Below are 16,979 nucleotides of genomic sequence, written 5' to 3' on the forward strand. Positions count from 1 at the left end.
GGGACGGGAAAGGACGCTGAGTGACCAGCGGGAAGGAGACAGGGAGGGGCTGGTGCTGCCCAGACGCCCGCCGAGCAGGGAGGGGCGCTCTGGCGCGGATTCTCGCCCAGGTGAGGGCAGTTGAAGGCAGCTGTGTTTCTTAAAGGGCTTCCCAGGTGGCGCGAGTGGCAGAGAGCCTGCCAGTGCGGGAGACGTAAGAGACGCAGGTCCGACCCTTAAGTCGGGAAGACACCCTGGGGGAGGAAATGGGGTCCACAGAGGTGTGTTGTGGGCTTTGTTTTGACCTGACGCCAGAACCTCAGCTTCAGAGAACACACTTGAGCGCAGGATAGCGTGTTCCCTGGCACTGGCCCTCCTGCCTCGTGCTCCCCAGTGCCCCTCCTCATGCTCTGTCCCGTCTGCCGAGAGCAGGCGGCCGGTGTTGTGCCATCTGCGTTTCCTCTCGCGAGCCCTGCAGTCCAGTCACCAGCCTCGGGACCTGCAGTGAGTGCAGGTCTTGGGCTTCGCCATCAGCCCAACAACATCTTTCGTGGAAAGTGCCGGCTGTACTCTGCACCCTGACGCCCCGTCTCCGTCTTCTTTCTCCCCCCTTCCGGAACCTTCCGGAGCCTTCTGGAGCTGGCCTGTGTCCCCTGTGGCTTCTCTCCTGAGGAGGGTGGTCCCCACTTGGCTTTCAGCTCATGTTGGGGCTCAGGAGCCCCAGCAGGCGCGCCCTCTCCTGGGTGTCGTCAGCCTGTGACCCACACATTCACCTGACCTTGGTTTGCTGGGTGGTCGGCTTGTCTGGACACCACCCCTGCCATGTGGGCAGCTGGAGGAGCCATGGACAGCCCTGTCCCTGCCTCCAGCTCTCACTTGTGCTCCTAGCGTCTGCTGGCAATTCCCCCCCGCAAGCACTGACCCCCATCTCTGGGCCCCGTAGGCCTGTGCCCCCACGGTGGTCCCCGGGGCTGGGCAGCGGGCAGTGTGGGTCCATCCAGCAGGGGCCAGGGCTCTGCCCGCTGAGTGCTTTCACGGGCTGAGCCCTGGGAAGCTTCTGGGAAGGGGCTGAGAGGCCTGGGAGGGGGGGCATGGAGCTGAGTGGGGCCTCTGGATTTTGGGGGGCTCGGCAGGGGACAACCCCTGGGCCCCAGCAGCTACTGTTTGTCTCGTGGCGAGGCGTGGGCACATGGATGGATGGAACACGCTCGCCCTGTGCGTCTGGGCTGGGCTTTTTCTCGGGACTTGGGGGTCACCCATGAGTCACCCCCCAACCCCCAACAGGGCCTGGTGAGTGGGTGATTCTCTGCCATGGCCATGCTTGGGGCTGGCCTGGGGCCTGAGAGAAGCCTGCTTTGGGCGCCTTTTCCCCATGTCCTCGCTCAGTTCTTTCAGTAGGGCCAGGTCTGTCGCAGAAGGCCCATGGGTGGCGCTGACGTGCAGGAGGCCCCAGCCGCTCCCCTAGCTCACCTGTGTCCTGGGCGGCTCCCAGAGCGGCGCTGACCTTGAGCCAGGGCTGTGCTTAGAGCGGTGCCCACCTGGTTTTCCTGCTCACGTTGCAGTGGAGCACACGGTCACGCCCGTGTCTGAGGGTCTGGGCTGACCCATTATTGCTCTGTGGACGGCTGGTGCCAGAGGTCTCCATACACTCGCGCTGGGGTTGGTGGCCCAGGCCTTCCCGACAGGAACTACGGAGGCGGCAGGGCCGCGGTGGCCCACCTGCCTGCGGGTGCTCCGTGTGGGCTCCGGGCCCCTCACGGGGCGGGGCTCCCAGCGGGCAGGGTCCCCAGGCCCGGGGGTCGGAGGCGCTGTCAGGGCAGAGCCTCCTTACAAAGGCCGGTCCCCGCTGACGCTCAAGGCCAGGCTGGCGGGAGCCGCTGGTCATGAGCTATTTGTCCTGAGGGACCTGTGATGCTGGAGCCGGACCCCAAGCTCTTGGACCCAGCGCTGCCCTCAGCCTCGTCTCTGCCTGGCGCCTTCGCCTGGACGGATCACCGAGGGCGTGAGGGCCAGGTCGAGAGGGGCCGGTTCGCTAGTCACCGCCCCCACCCCCACCCCTCCCTGGGACTCCCGCCTCGTTTGACCGGGCCCCGCCCCATCTGACTGTGCCCCGCCCCGTCTGACCTCACCCTCGCCATGTCTGACCGAGCCCCTCCTCGTCTGACGTAGCCCCGCCCCGTCTCACTGAGCCCCACCCCGTCTAACCCAGCCCCTCCCTGTCTGACCGAGCCCCGCCCCGTCTCGCTGAGCCCCTCCCCGTCTGGCCGAGCCCCGCCCCATCTGACCACGCCCCCGCCATGTCTCACTGAGCCCCTCCCCGTCTGACCAAGCCCCGCCCCATCTGGCCCCGCCCCATCTGACCACGCCCCCGCCTTGTCACTGAGCCCCTCCCTGTCTGACCAAGCCCCGCCCCATCTGACCACGCCCCCGCCATGTCTCACTGAGCCCCTCCCCGTCTGACCAAGCCCCGCCCCATCTGGCCACGCCCTTGCCATATCTCACTGAGCCCCACCCCGTCTAACCCAGCCCCTCACTGTCTGACTGAGCCCCGCCCCGTCTGGCCCGGCCACTCCCTGTCTGCCCGAGCCCCGCCCCATGTCCCTGAGCCTCGCCCCATCTGACCGCGCCCCGCCCCGCAGGAGACGGACACCCCAGGGAGAGCAGCCCATTCATCAGCCATGGGGAGGCGGACACAGAGAGCGTCTACGAAGGGAAGAACATGGCGCTGTTTGAGGTGAACCTCACTTCCTCCTCTAAGCAGGTGGCAGGAGGAGCCGTACGAGAGGCCCACCCCCGGCCTCGCGGTGAACGGAGGGTCCCGGCTGAGGCCTCAGGGAGCCCCTCGGAGGGGCTGGACCCGGGCCACTTCGGAGCTCTGACCTCGAATCCCTGACCCCTGGGCTGTGTCCACAGCCCCCTGCCCACTTTGGATATGTTGGCCTCAGGGCAGACGGAGCGGGGACACCCCCCCGGGTGGTTGATCTGGTCAGTTGGGCGATATCTCTGGGGTGGGGATGGGTAACTGACTCCATGTCTTGGCCCCCAAACAGGAGGAGATGGACAGTAACCCCATGGTGTCCTCACTGCTCAACAAGCTGGCCAACTACACCAACCTCAGCCAGGGCGTGGTGGAGCATGAGGAAGCAGAGGACAGCCGGCGGCGCCAGGCCAAGGTGAGCCCCACCCCGGGCCCCAGGCCCCAGGCCAAGGTGAGCCCCACCCCGGGCCCCAGGCCCCAGGCCAAGGTGAGCCCCACCCCGGGCCCCAGGCCCCAGGCCAAGGTGAGCCCCACCCTGGGCCCCAGGCCCCAGGCCAAGGTGAGCCCCACCCCCGGCTCCAGGCCCCCAGGCCGAGGTGAGCCCCACCCCGGGCCCTCACCCCCCGGGTCCCCCAGCCTTGGACTGCCCCCTGCCCTGGCCCCTAGCCCAAGGTGCTCCCAAACCCCGGGCCCCCGCCCCCCGGGTCCCCCACCTGGCTCCCAGGCCAAGGTGACCCCCTACCTGTGACCACCCCCCAGGACCCCAGGCCAAGGTGCCCCCACCTTGCAACCACCACCCCCAGCCCTCAGGCCCCCAGGCCAAAGTGCCCCCCACCCTGGGCCCCCCACTCCCCGGGTCGTCGTGGGCCCTATCTTGCTCCCACCTTCCCAGGGGCCTTATTTCTGAGCATTGTCTCTGGGACTCTCTCCCAAGATGAGCCGAGCTGCCTGCGGGTCCCCGCGGAGGCCCTGTGTGCACAGGGGAGATCGTGGACTTGTGTCCCGGGCAGGTGGCCCCGGCCTCCGTCCCCCGGGGGCTGGGAGCAGGTGCCGCAGGTTGCCCGGGATCTTCTGCATGATGTGTGGCCGGGTGGGTGGGTTTGCCAGATGCCCCAGCCACCCCACCGAAGACTGAGCGTGGGTCCCTCCAACTGAGGGGCACTGAGCTGGGGCATCCATCCCCCGAAGACGCCTTCTCCAGGGTCCAGGGACCTCTCATGTCCCGGGCCTGGGGACCACTCGGGTTGACCCTTCAAAGCGGCCTCTTTTGCAGTGCTGGGGGCCCTGAGTGGCCTTTCAGGACGGGGCTCTCCTCAGCTGCTGGCCCTGTCTGGGCTGGGGGCTGGCCTTGCATCACCCTCTCGTTTGCTGCCAGGCCGTGAGCCCCCCAGTCCCCCCATATTCCCCCCATAACCACTTTGATTGTCACACGCCGACACTCGGGGTCTAGGCTGTGGGGCCGTCCCAGCTGAGCCCGCCAGGCATCTGACCCACCTCCCTGGCCATCGGTGCCCCCCAGAGTCAACTCCTGGGTCATCTGCTCTGCAGGCGTTCCTGTGTTGCCCACCCAGTCTTCCCCAGAAGCACCCCCCGGCTTCCTTTGAGGGGGTGTCTTGGGGCTGGACTGTGTCTCCCCAGCCTCCACGGGATGCCCCGTTTCAAGCAGCCTGACCCCTTTCATGGGAAGTGTTTTTGCAAGCCGGTCCTCCAGATTTTTCCCCCTTGCTCACCTGAGTTTAAGCTGCTCCCCCCGTTAAACATTCTCTTGTCTTCTCGGCCAGGTGACCCCAGATCCCGAGTGGGCCACCCGACGCTGAGGTCTCGCCGGCCGTCGGCAGGACGGGCTGGCCCCCGGCCCTGACGCTGGGGTCCCGCCGGCCGTCGGCAGGACGGGCTGGCCCCCGGCCCTGACGCTGGGGTCTCGCTGGCCGTCGGCAGGACGGGCTGGCTCCCGGCTCTGTTTTCTGGGTGGCTTCCTGGGCTGTGGTCCGTGCGGGGTCCCAGGCGTTTGCATCACGCGCCCTCCTGCGGTTACCCCTTGGTGGGGCTACCCCTCTACCAAGCCGTGTCTGGGCCCCGTGCGGGCGGGACCCTTGGGAAGGGGTGGCCTGCAGGCAGCACGTGCCCCCCGCCCCCTCGCAGGTCCCCCCCTCGCTGGACCTCCACCTCGTGGTCAGGACCCGGCAGGTGCCTGTCGTGGTTTAGGCCCTGGTGGCTAGTGCCTGGTCCTTCCCCCAACCTCTCTTCCTCCAAGTCGGGGTCTCCTGAGGACCGGGGTGCAGGCATGCTGGGCTATCTCCCCACCTTCTCATAGCGCCCCTAGGAGAGGAGGGTGGAGCCTGCCCCCGCCCCTGCTCCGGGTTCTGTCTGAGCCCTAGGCGTCTTCTACCTCCCTGGGGCTTGCGGTCCTGGGGCCCGGGACGTGCACGCGGCTCCTGGGCTGAGGGGAGCCGGCCCGGCCCTGGCAGCCTCTCCGTGTCTTCCCGTCCTCTGGCCTCCCTGCAGTCCTGGGGCCCGGGGTGTGCATGCGGCTCCCGCCCGGCCCTGACGGCACCCGCTCTCTTGCAGAGCCCTGGCATGGGCACCTTCATCGGCGTCTACCTGCCCTGCTTGCAGAACATCCTGGGCGTGATCCTCTTCCTGCGCCTCACGTGGATCGTGGGGGCGGCCGGCGTGCTGGAGTCCTTCCTGATTGTGTCCATGTGCTGCACCTGTGTGAGTGGGGGGGGGCGTTGGGGCCCTGTTAGCGTGCCCCCACTTTCACCTGTGCGTGGGGCAGGGGGCTGGCCGTCAGGGTCCACCCGTCGAGACCCCAGCCTCGCCTGTGGGCAGGTCGGCCCTTGGCTGCTGACGGGTGGGCAGGGCTGGGGGCTGGCGGGGTCTCCATAGAAGCAGGGTGAGTGAGTGTCCCTGGACGGTCACCACTGCCGGCCGGCCTGCACTTGCAGCATCTCCCCTGCCTGCTGGGAGCTTCTGGGCATTCCCCGGGGCTCCCATTGGAAGGAGGGGATGCCTGCTGGTGACGTATTCAGACCCGGGTGCACCAGGCCCTCTCAAGTGGCCCCTGGCCCCTGCCCTGCCCCTCCCTTCCTTCCTGTGGTGAGGAGGGCCATTCAGCCGCCCTGACCGCAAGCGCCACCAGCCCAAGAGGACCCAGCGGGCAGACGAGCAGGGCCCCCGGCCGCCCCGCGGCAGTGGGGTCGCGCCGTGGTGTTCTGCACTTAGTGTCCCCGGGAGCATCTTTGGAAGAATCTCCCCCAAAACCGACGAAAGCAGGAGACGGAGCAGGGCCTTGTGAACCGGAGTTGCGCCCGGCAGGACCCATCCAGTGGGTCGCCGAGGCCTCACGCCTCCCTGGGCTCTTCTGTCTGGTTTTCAGGTTGTGAAGTGTTGCCTGCCGGCCGCAGGCATGGCCACGTCCCTGTGCAGGTGGTGGGGCTGGAGGCGGCCCGCCCTGGACAGGCTCCCGTGGTCCTCCGCCCCACGGTCGGGGGTGTGCAGACAGGGTCCCGGGCACGTCACAGGAAGTGTGCCTCCATGGGGTTCCCCTGCGTCCCCCCAGGAGATAAGCATCTCGATGGGGCCTCTTGCCTCCCACGGGGAGTGGGCACCCACTAGAAACCAGCCCTTCAGTGCAGGAGGGCCTTGAGCCTGGGCACCCCTGGGTGATCCCAGGAGCTTGACGTTGGAGGTCAAGTAGCCAAGGTCCCGAGTGCTCCAGCCACGTGGCCGCCCAGCCCCTCTGTGGTCAGAAGCTGGGAGCTGGCCTGTAGGCGGCCCTGCCCGGGCCTGGCGCCGTCTGCATGCTGAGGTGGCTGTTGGAAACCCTCCGTCTTCTGAGAGGCCTCCTGTTTATCCTCAGACGATGCTGACCGCCATCTCCATGAGTGCGATTGCGACCAATGGCGTGGTCCCAGGTAGGGGAGCTGCGGGCAGCTGGGCGTGGCGGGGCGGGGCTGCGTGGCTCCGTGGTGGACAGGGCTGCGTGGCCACTTCCTGTGACCTTTGCCTACACCCCGGGTGGCCTCGGGCTTCAGTGGCTCAGTGGTGAAGAATCCGTCTGCAGTGCAGGAGACCCGGGTTGGATCCCTGGGTGGGAAGATCCCTGGAGGAGGGAATGGCAGCCCGCTCCAGTCTTCTTGCCTGGAGAATCCCGTGGACAGAGGAGCCTGGTGGCCTGCCGTCTATGGGGTTGCAAAGCGTCGGACGTGACCGAGTGCCTGAAGCACCCTCACCACCGGGTGGCCTTGGGGCAGCAGAGAGTGGTCCCGGGGTGGGAGGGAGCCTGTGTCCTGAGGGGTAGACGGCAGGGAGCTCGCCCTCCAGGGGCCCTGTGGGCAGAGACCCTGCGGTTGAACAGGGAGCCCCCCACCCACCGCGTCCCCACCCCCGGGCGCGTCGGGGCTTCTGTGAGGCCAGGTGGGGTGTGTACCTGTGGTTCATCCCCTGGAGCCCGCACACCCAGGGTCCCTGTGAGACTGGGTTTCTCCTCCGAGACACCTCTGTGGCGTTTCCCATCGTGTTCCCGCTGCCACCCGTGGGTGGGGCTGGTGCCTCACAGGCTGTGGCGTCTCTTTGGCCCTGGATTCTGGCTTCCCACAGATTGTGGTTCTCTTCCCAAGGCGAGTCGTTGCCAGGACTAAACTACACCAGAGTGCCGTGGGGCTGGGGGAGGTGGCCGGGGGTCCCAGGAAGGCCTTATGGGCAGCCCCCCGAGGGGCCTGCCGCTCTTCAGGAGGGGGTGCGCCTTCAGGTGTCCTCCAGGTGCCCCTTGCCACGCACGGTCCCTGGTCGGTGTCCGAGTGGGGTCTCAGCCCGCCAGCAGGAGGACCAGGGACGGGCCGGTAAGCTGGGCGCCCCCACGCCCTGAGGTGAGACATGGAGCCGATGACTCAGTTTCCTAAACGTTCTCGGGCGAAGTTAAGAGAACGCAGGTGTCGGCCGTCGTGGTCTCGGCCCTGGGCCCTGACCCCCTGCTTGGAGCTGCACCTCCTCAGCGCAGCGTCCGAAGTCGGCCGCCCGCTGGGAGGAGGTGCCGGTGGATACCAGGCGGGTCCCTGGCCCGCCTCCGCGCGCCCCGTTCCGGGATGAGCCCGCCTGCCCTGGGAGGCCGGTATTCTCGGCCGGTGGTGCGTGTGTAACCTGCCGTGTCCCGTTCGGCCTGTCTTGCAGCGGGCGGCTCTTACTACATGATATCACGGTCTCTGGGGCCGGAGTTCGGGGGCGCCGTGGGCCTCTGCTTCTACCTGGGCACCACGTTTGCAGGGGCCATGTACATTTTGGGGACCATTGAGATTTTTTTGGTAAGTGCTTTGTTTCGGGCCGGGTTCCTTTGTCCAGCACATCGGTGGCCATCTGATGCCCGTTTGGTGACCCGAGGGTCTGTCCCAGCGGCATCTGCGGGTGTGGGGGCTCATGGGGTGGGGGCGACACCCAGTGCAGAGCCCCTGAGAAGGCCCTCTGGGAGGCACTGGCGCCCCAGCCCCTCCCTGCTCCCGGGGGTCCCCTTGGCAGGGCGGGCGGCCTTCCTGACCTGGTCCTGTGCCCTGTGCCCTGCAGACCTACATCTCGCCCGGCGCAGCCATCGTGCACCCCGAGGGCGCGGGGGGCGAGGCGGCGGCCCTGCTGCACAACATGCGCGTGTACGGGACCTGCACGCTGGCCCTCATGGCCACGGTGGTCTTCGTGGGTGTCAAGTACGTGAACAAGCTGGCCCTGGTGTTCCTGGCCTGCGTGGTGCTCTCCATCCTCGCCATCTACGCCGGCGTCATCAAGACCGCCTTCGACCCGCCCGACATCCCGTGAGTCCTCCGCCAGGTCCTGGGGCTGTACCCACTGAGCGTGTCGGCCGGGCTGGGGACCGGGCCGTATCCACAGCCGTCGGCGCTCTGGCCGGGTGGAGGACGGGCTGGCAGGCCTGGGACCCGTCTGGCGGCACCGCGCTGCTCCCGGCCGAGGCCTGTCCTCACCGAAGCCCCTGAGCAGGCTCCTTCCTTGTCCCCTTCGGGATTGAAGGCAGCGGCCCTGGTCACGCAGCGAGTGAGCCCCAGTGCCGCCCACACGGGGCTGGTCCAGGGGGCGCCTGGTCCGGGAGGCGCTGGCCCTGAGTGCCCACCCCCGGCTCCTGTGTGCCGCTGTGCACCCGCGGGCGAGCTGTTTGCGCCACGTCAGACGCCCCAGAGCAGAGGGTCACGAGACAGACCGGGGTGTCCCGCTCGTGGACGCAGCTCCTCCCCAGAGACCCCTGAGCCACACTTGGTTACAGAGGGGGACAGTGGGCAGAGGCTTTTCACTGCCCGCCCCTACCAGGGTCTGTCTGCTGGGGAACCGCACGCTGTCCCGACGTGGCTTCGACGTCTGTGCCAAAGTCCACACCGCCAACAACAGCTCAGTGACCACCGCGCTCTGGAGCATCTTCTGCAACGGCTCTGCGGACAGCACTTCCTGTGACCAGTACTTTCTCCACAACAACGTCACCGAGATCCAAGGCATCCCGGGCGTGGCCAGCGGTGTCCTCCTGGGTGAGTGTCCCCCCCCATGGGTGAGTGTCCCTCCCTGGTAAGTGTCCCCACTCGGGTGAGTGTCACCCGCTGGTGAGTGTCCCCCACTGGTGAGTGTCCCTCCCTGGTGAGTGTCCCCACCCGGGTGAGTGTCCCCCACTGGCGAGTGTCCCCCCGGTGAGTGTCCCCACCTGGGTGAGTGTCCCCCGCTGGCGAGTGTGCCCCCCTGGTGAGTGTCCCCACCCGGGTGAGTGTCCCCCCCTGGCGAGTGTCCCCTCCTGGTGAGTGTCCCCTCCTGTGGGTGAGTGTCCCTCTCTGGTGAGTGTCCCCCTCTGGCAAGTGTCCCCTCCTGGTGAGTATCCCCTCCTGGCGAGTGTCCCTTTCTGGGTGAAAGTCCCCCCGAGGTGAGTGTCCGTCCCCTGGGTGAGCATCCCTTCCCTGGGTGAGTGTCCAGTAGGTCTCTGCTGGCTGGGCCTCCACTCCCGCTCCTTGGGACCCTGTCCTTCTGTCCTGCTGGTGGCCTTGTGACTACGTCCCCGGTTGCTGACCCCCTGGGCCCCCCGGGTTAGTGTTCCCCAAGCTTAGATGCCTGGTACGCCGTGGAGGGGGCAGGTCAGGCCTGGCATCGCACTCCCAGCTTTGGGCTTGCGGAGCAGCAGTCTGGGGTTGATGAGGAGGTGCCGGGCGGCCGTCAGGGCGGCGTCAGCAGTCGGGTTAATGTCGGTGCACAGCTGTCGTCCACAATGTCTGGTGTCTTCAGACTCCAGCACTGAAGCCTTTGCTTCGGCCGTCAGGAGACATAATTTTCCCTGGGCTCAGTTGCTCCGAGTCCACATTCCCTGTCCAGGCGGGGTCAGCGCTGGGGAGCTGAGCCCTGGGCGGGTACTGGGGTCTCGTGAGCCGCCCTTGCCCCCGCAGACAACCTGTGGAGCATGTATGCAGACAAGGGGGCGTTCGTGGAGAAGAAGGGGGTGCCCTCAGTGGCCGTGCCAGAGGAGGCCCGAGCCCGCGGGCTGCCCTACGTGCTAACCGACATCATGACCTACTTCACCATGCTGGTCGGCATCTACTTCCCGTCCGTGACCGGTGAGGCCCGGGTCCCAGGGGTCCAGTACACACCCCCCTACTGAGTGGGGGGCCTGGGAAGCTGTGTGGCGTCAGGCAGGTTCGTCCACGCTCTCCTGAGAGGCCAGGCTATTCAGAGAAGCCCTGTGACCGTGGCGTCAGCAGTGGACGCAACGGCTGTCGGAGGCTGCTGTCCTTGTGCATATGAGAGAGTCTGCTGACCTTTCTGGAGGGACTGGGTTGCAGGCTAGCCCCCACGCCCATGTGCCTGCGTACACACACACACACACACACACACGTCCACAGGCTCACGTGTGCATACATGCATGCATACCTACTCTTAGGAAGCCCTCAGCCTGGCCGTGGTCCCCTGGCCCCCCAGCCGACCGAGCAGCCCGTGGTTGCATTTCGGTCCCTGCTGCTCCAGGCTCCCTAGAGCCTGTCCACACACACTGGGGAGGCCGGCCTGCCGGGGGCCGCTCCCCTCCTGCCCGTGGCTCAGAGCCGGGGGAGGACAGACATGTCTCTAGCCTCCCCGTGGAAGTGGGTCATGTCTCACTTAGGCGGTAGTTGGGGTGGGGTCCAGCTCCTTGGGGTCTTTCTCCTGTATTCCTGTCTCCCCGCCTGTCGGTGATGAGGGCATAGGAGCCTCCCCTGTGGGTGTGGGTGTTTCCACGCCCCGTGGCACCACACCCACGGGCTCTGCTCAGGCCACACCTGGGACAGATCACAGGCACTCAGATCACATGTATCTCCATGAGGACGTGCTCTGAGCTCAGATGGACTTACTCAGAGTGTATGTGCTGGACAGAGCGATGGGGGTGGAGGTGGAGGCTGCTCCCCGCGGGGGGTGAGGGGCTGAGGCTGGGCCACGTGCTGACCCAGGCGTGGCCCGGGGGTGAGTCAGCGTTTGGCAGCGGCCTCCCAGGACTTTCTCACTCCTGGCTGCGGGGATTAACGGCGTTCAGGGGACGAGGTCTGAGCTGGATGCTCACAGAGGCTGGCTCTGGCGTTGGCGCCCGGGGCTGAGCCTGGGCTGAGCCATGCTCTGCTCTCTGCTGTGACTTGGTTCATGGCTGGGCGGCTGATCCTGCGGACACTGTGGGGGACCTCAGGGTGCCCACCCACGTGCCCTGCAGTCCCATGGCATGTGGTGAGGTCCAGCCCGGTCTGTGAGGCCCAGCGTGATGACAGCGGCCCTGTGCAGCCTGGGGTCTCTCCTGTGTGTTGTGAGGGAGCCCCCCTGCCTCCCACTGTGCTCAGACTCTGCCCGAAGGGGCTGGGCGGGCACCGTCTCCCAGGTTTCCCCGAGGACCATCACCACCCTCTGCTTCCACAGGCATCATGGCGGGCTCAAACCGGTCCGGGGACCTCAGGGATGCACAGAAGTCCATCCCCACCGGGACCATCCTGGCCATCGTGACCACGTCTTTCATTTGTATCCTTTGAGCCCAGTGTGGGGGCCCAGTGTGGGAGGGTGGGCGGCTGTACCGTCCTCTGCTTGTGGCTGGGCCCTTGGGGCCTCCTCCAGGTGCCCCCCACCCCCTCCTCTAGGTGGCCTCAGGTGGCCCTGACCACACGCCTGCTGTCAGAGGGGCCGGGCTAGCCTCGCCCTGACTCCTGGACTCCAGCCTGGGTTGGTTGAAGAGTGTGGCTTTGCCTGAGAACCAACCGCATGTAGTGAGCACTTAGCTCCATGACGCGTGATCACATGCAGCTACGTGTGTGCTCACACCACGCTTTTGTCCAGCGGGGGTCCCTGGCGTCGCCGTGCTGGTGGGGCCGTTTCTCCCCGAGTTCACCCCTTCCCAGCCGGCGACGGTTCCCACTTGGTCCCAGCAGTGGTCACGCCAAGGGCCAGGCCCGTCCCGACTGACCCAAGGTATCCCGTCCAGGGGGGCCGCGACCCGAGCAGGGGTGGGCAGGCGGGGGGCTGGTGTGAGCCGCCCTGTGGCCAATGTGTTCTGCCCGCTGCGTCCTTGACCCCGGCTGCAGACCTGTCCTGCATCGTGCTTTTTGGGGCCTGCATCGAAGGTGTAATCTTGCGAGATAAGTACGTTTCGTTCACGGCTTCCAGGAGCTCCTGGGCCAGCGCTGGTTTCTTTGATGACTAGTATTGAGACTGGGGAGGGCAGGGTATCCACCCTCGCGTGTCAGGGTGTCCCAGCGGTCGGTGTGCTGGGGTCGGGCCCGTGCATCCCTCCTGTACTGGAGCCTGGAGCCCGCACCACGACCCTGGGCCCCAGGAGAGCTGGGTGCAGGGGCTCCGGGGGGGCTGTCGCTCCCTCTCGGTGGGTGGGAGTCAGTCTCTGTTCTCAGCCGCCCTCTGGAAGCTTGCGCCCCCCGCCCCCAGGTTTGGGGAGGCCCTGCAGGGGAACCTCGTCATTGGTATGCTGGCCTGGCCATCTCCCTGGGTCATCGTCATCGGCTCCTTCTTCTCCACCTGCGGGGCCGGCCTGCAGAGCCTGACCGGGGCCCCGCGGCTGCTGCAGGCCATCGCCCGGGACTCCATCGTCCCCTTCCTGCAGGTGAGTGCCCCCCCATCACGTGTGTGAGACCCCCGGGAAGCCTGCCTCTGAGAGCCCGGGGTCTGCCTCCGAGCGTGAGCGTCGTGATCAAAGGCTGGGGGGGTGCAGGTCCCCGCCTCCAGCCTGGCCGCCCCGCCCTGAGCCTGTGCTCTTGTCTCGCTCTGCGTCTGCCTCGGACTTTGGGTTTCCCGTCCCAGACCATGTGCGGGAAGGAGGCAGGGGGCAAAGCTTCCTCCCGGGAGCCACGGTCCCCACGGGGCCCTCCCAGGCTGTGTGCCCAGCCGGCACTCGACGGGAGCCCCGGGCTCCGCGCTCTGGCCTCTCCTCCTGGCTGTGGCTGGGTGGGGTCCATTCTAGTGTTGCAGCCCCGAGGCCTCCTTTGAGCTGAACACAAGCGTCTCGACCTCTTGCCCACATGTGAGTGTTCTTCCGGCGCCCATCCCCTTCTCCGGGCAGGTGTTCGGCCACGGGAAGGCCAATGGGGAGCCCACGTGGGCCCTGCTGCTCACGGCACTCATCTGCGAGACCGGCATTCTCATCGCCTCCCTGGACAGCGTTGCCCCCATCCTGTCCATGTGAGTGGCTGCGGGGGGCTCCTGTTCACGGAGCAGGGGGTGCAGACGAGGCTGGGAGGACCCCCCGGGACCCAGCCCGGCCCTCACGGGAGTGGTGGCTGCAACTGGGAGGACCCCCGGGATCCAGCCCGGCCCTCACGGGAGTGGTGGCTGCAACTGGGAGGACCCCCGGGATCCAGCCCGGCCCTCACGGGGGTGGTGGCCACAGCTGGGAGGACCCCCGGGATCCGGCCCGGCCCTCACGGGGGTGGTGGCCACAGCTGGGAGGACCTCCGGGACTCGGCCCTCATGCTGCCGCTCGTGCCCCAGGTTTTTCCTCATGTGCTACATGTTCGTGAACCTGGCCTGCGCCCTGCAGACCCTGCTCCGCACGCCCAGCTGGCGCCCGCGCTTCAAGTACTACCACTGGTGAGCATGCGGAGCTGCTCCTGCCATCCCAGGGGCGTGTTGGGGGCAGCCCTGCCAGGGCCCCAGCCATCCTTCCTGGACCGGGGGTCTCCCAGCCCTGGGCACCCCCGCCCTTCCTGGACCAGCCGTTCCCCAGCCCCGGGGCCCCCCCGCCCTTCCTGGACCGGGGGTCTCCCAGCCCTGGGCACCCCCGCCCTTCCTGGACCGGCCGTTCCCCAGCCCCGGGGCCCCCCCGCACTTCCTGGACCGGGGGTCTCCCAGCCCTGGGGCCCCCCGCCCTTCCTGGACCGGCCGTTCCCCAGCCCCGGGGCCCCCCCGCCCTTCCTGGACCGGGGGTCTCCCAGCCCCGGGGCCCCCCACCATTCCTGGACCGGCCGTTCCCCAGCCCCGAGGCCGCTTCAGCCCTCGGGACGGCCCGGGTGGACGTGCCTCGGCCGGCACCAAGGCTCGGGTCCTTCTGCTGGGGTGGGGCAGGCCTGCAGGGCGGCTGCTCCGGCGCTGGCTGGGGTCTGGGTGGCGAGTGTAGCCCCACTGCTGCCCCTAGGACGCTGTCCTTCCTGGGCATGAGCCTGTGCTTCGCGCTGATGTTCGTCTGCTCCTGGTACTACGCACTGTGCGCCATGCTCATCGCCGGCTGCATCTACAAATACATCGAGTACCGCGGGTGAGCGGGGCCATGCGTCCTTCAAGTCAGCTCTGGGTCTGTTAGGATCTGTCGTTGGGTTTGTCTGTGTCCCAGTGTAGAAACCAGGCTGTTTTAGCAGTGTGTCTGTGAGCTGTGAGATCCATCTAATAACGACCCTGACGTGTGGTGGATTATAATGTTTCTAAAGGGTTCCCCGTGAGATCCTGAGCGATGGGCGGGTCACTTGCATCTCAGAGCCCCAGGTCCATCACGGGGGCATTTTCCCTGGACACCCTGGCCCCGTCCGGGAGCAGAGGCCTTGGGGAGGTGGGACCTGGGGGCGTCTCGGGCTTGAGGCAATGAGAGGGCTCTGGGGGTGCAGCCTGAAGGCCCCGTCCAGCTCTTCCAAGCTTGGAGAGAGGGTCTGGGGGCCTCAACCGCTCCCGTAGCCCCCTGCCCCGCCCGCCCTGTTGGCAGCCCCGTGCCGTCCAACGCTGGCACCAGTGCTGCCGCCCCCCCCAACCCCATTCTGCACAGGTCGTCCCCCTCGTCCTGCTGCCCCATTCCTGCCCAGCCCAGGAAGCCGCCCTGTTTGTCACAGAAGCACCGAGAGACCCCCACGGCCCCGGGCTGGCTGACTGCGGTCCACCCGGGTGTGCTGGGGGCCGGGCCTCATCCCTGTGCGCCTCCCCCGCAGGGCCGAGAAGGAGTGGGGTGACGGCATCCGCGGGCTGTCGCTGAACGCCGCCCGCTACGCCCTGCTGCACGTGGAGCACGGCCCGCTGCACACCAAGAACTGGAGGTGAGCGGGCCCCGCCCCGTCCTGACGTCAGGCCCCGCCCCGTCCTGACGTCAGGCCCCGCCCCGTCCTGACGTCAGGCCCCGCCCCGTCCTGACGTCAGGCCCCGCCCCGTCCTGACGTCAGGCCTCACGGAGGGAAGGGTGCCCCCCCATTAGGGGCGGTGAGACCGGGAGCCGGGACCACTCACCTGACCATGTTCCCCATCCGGAGGTCTGGCCTCACGGAGGGAAGGGGTGTCCCCCGTTAGGGGCGGTGAGACCGGGAGCTGGGACCACTCACCTGACCGTGTTCCCCATCCTGAGGTCAGGCCTCACGGAGGGAAGGGGTGCCCCCCCCCCCGTTAGGGGCTGTGGTCCCTGAGCGCCAGGACCACTCACCTGACCATGTTCCCCATCCTGAGGTCTGGTCTCACGGAGGGAAGGGGTACCCCCTCCCTTTAGGGGCGGTGAGACCGGGAGCCAGGACCACTCAGCCGGCCGCCCAGCTCGGGTCTGATCTCTGGTCAGGGCGTTGGGTGCAGGGGGTGAGCAGAGCTAGATGGGGCCCCACTGTGGATAGAGGGGGCCTGCCCGCCTCCCCACTCCTGGGAGGGGCAGCCCCCTGGAACCTGGGCTCTCCCTGGTTGGTGCTGCGATGCCGCGGTAACGCCCCCCCACCCCCCAGGCCCCAGGTGCTGGTCCTGCTGAACCTGGACGCCGAGCAGCGCGTGAAGCACCCCCGCCTGCTCTCCTTCACCTCACAGCTCAAGGCTGGCAAGGGCCTGACCATCGTGGGCTCCGTGCTGGAGGGTACCTTCCTGGACAAGCATGTGGAGGCTCAGCAGGCCGAGGAGGTGGGCTGCCTGGCATGGGGGGAGTGGGCGGCCCCACCAGTGTTTCCACGCGCGCCTGCCACCATCCCTTGGGTTGTTCTGTTCTTGTTTCCAAGCAGGTGTGGTTTCTGAGTTTGAACCGGCAGGGAGGGAAGACTTAGAGTACACACCCTGAGGCCTTGGGCGGGGCCAGGCCAGGGCTCTGATGGGCTGGGCAGGGCAGAGGGCAGGGCTGAACGCTGCCCCCAGGGCAGGACTCTGAGTGGGCAGGACCGGCTCGAGTTCCCTCTGTTCCGCTTCAGGGCCTGTTCAGAGAGGGCCACTGGGGCCGTCCAGCATTCCGTCCTCCGACTTTGACTCAGATGGGCACAGCCCGGCTGCAGGGTGTGGGCCGCCATGGGTGCCCTCGTCTGCTGTCCCCACATGTGGGCTGTCTTGGGTCTGGCTTAGCCCTGCCGTCCCTGTGTTTATAAACCAGGCTGCTCTTGGAGGTCCTCCAGAGTGCCTGGGGGCGGCCCAGCCTCTTGGAGGGTCGCAGCCCATGTATCTTGAGGCGTCCACCCCCTTCCTCAGCAGTGGGACAAGCAGCCCCAGGGACCCGTCCAGGGGCCAGTGCCTCTGACGCAGGCTGTTGGGGACATGTCGAGGCCTCTTCCTTGTCTGCAGGGGCTCCAGCTGTCCTCTCTGGGGTCATCGTGACCCAGGGGTTTGACACGGCAGCTGTTGATGTGAGCTGTGGATGTAGACGCCACGGTCATGGCCGTGACCTTGGGCATGACACCGAGGTCATGGCCGTGAGCCTGGGTCATGGCCGTGGGCCGTGGGCGCAGACACCAGGGTCGTGGCCGTGGGCCGTGGGTTTGCACCTGTCGTCTGTGACTTTGGGTTAGACACTGGGTTTGTGGCTGTGACCCTGGGTCATGGCTGT

General features: G+C 67.4%; 1 protein-coding gene across 5 annotated transcripts in view; it reads left to right on the top strand.

Annotated features, from left to right (window-relative positions):
* Positions 1-16,979, top strand: part of SLC12A7 (solute carrier family 12 member 7) — a 65,493-nt gene that overhangs the window by 37,843 nt on the left and 10,671 nt on the right. For all 5 annotated transcript variants that reach the window (XM_024981553.2, XM_024981559.2, XM_024981558.2 and 2 more), the window contains exons 2-17: positions 2,619-2,713; positions 3,030-3,152; positions 5,306-5,452; positions 6,600-6,654; positions 7,910-8,040; positions 8,297-8,538; positions 9,047-9,258; positions 10,156-10,323; positions 11,642-11,740; positions 12,298-12,355; positions 12,656-12,830; positions 13,287-13,405; positions 13,715-13,813; positions 14,358-14,477; positions 15,136-15,240; positions 15,904-16,072. In XM_024981553.2, the coding sequence (XP_024837321.1) occupies positions 2,619-2,713; positions 3,030-3,152; positions 5,306-5,452; positions 6,600-6,654; positions 7,910-8,040; positions 8,297-8,538; positions 9,047-9,258; positions 10,156-10,323; positions 11,642-11,740; positions 12,298-12,355; positions 12,656-12,830; positions 13,287-13,405; positions 13,715-13,813; positions 14,358-14,477; positions 15,136-15,240; positions 15,904-16,072 (2,117 nt within the window). The remainder of the gene's footprint in view (positions 1-2,618; positions 2,714-3,029; positions 3,153-5,305; positions 5,453-6,599; positions 6,655-7,909; positions 8,041-8,296; positions 8,539-9,046; positions 9,259-10,155; positions 10,324-11,641; positions 11,741-12,297; positions 12,356-12,655; positions 12,831-13,286; positions 13,406-13,714; positions 13,814-14,357; positions 14,478-15,135; positions 15,241-15,903; positions 16,073-16,979) is intronic.

The sequence above is a fragment of the Bos taurus genome, chromosome 20, assembly GCF_002263795.3.
Source record: "Bos taurus isolate L1 Dominette 01449 registration number 42190680 breed Hereford chromosome 20, ARS-UCD2.0, whole genome shotgun sequence".
In the NCBI taxonomy this organism is placed as follows: domain Eukaryota; kingdom Metazoa; phylum Chordata; class Mammalia; order Artiodactyla; family Bovidae; genus Bos; species Bos taurus.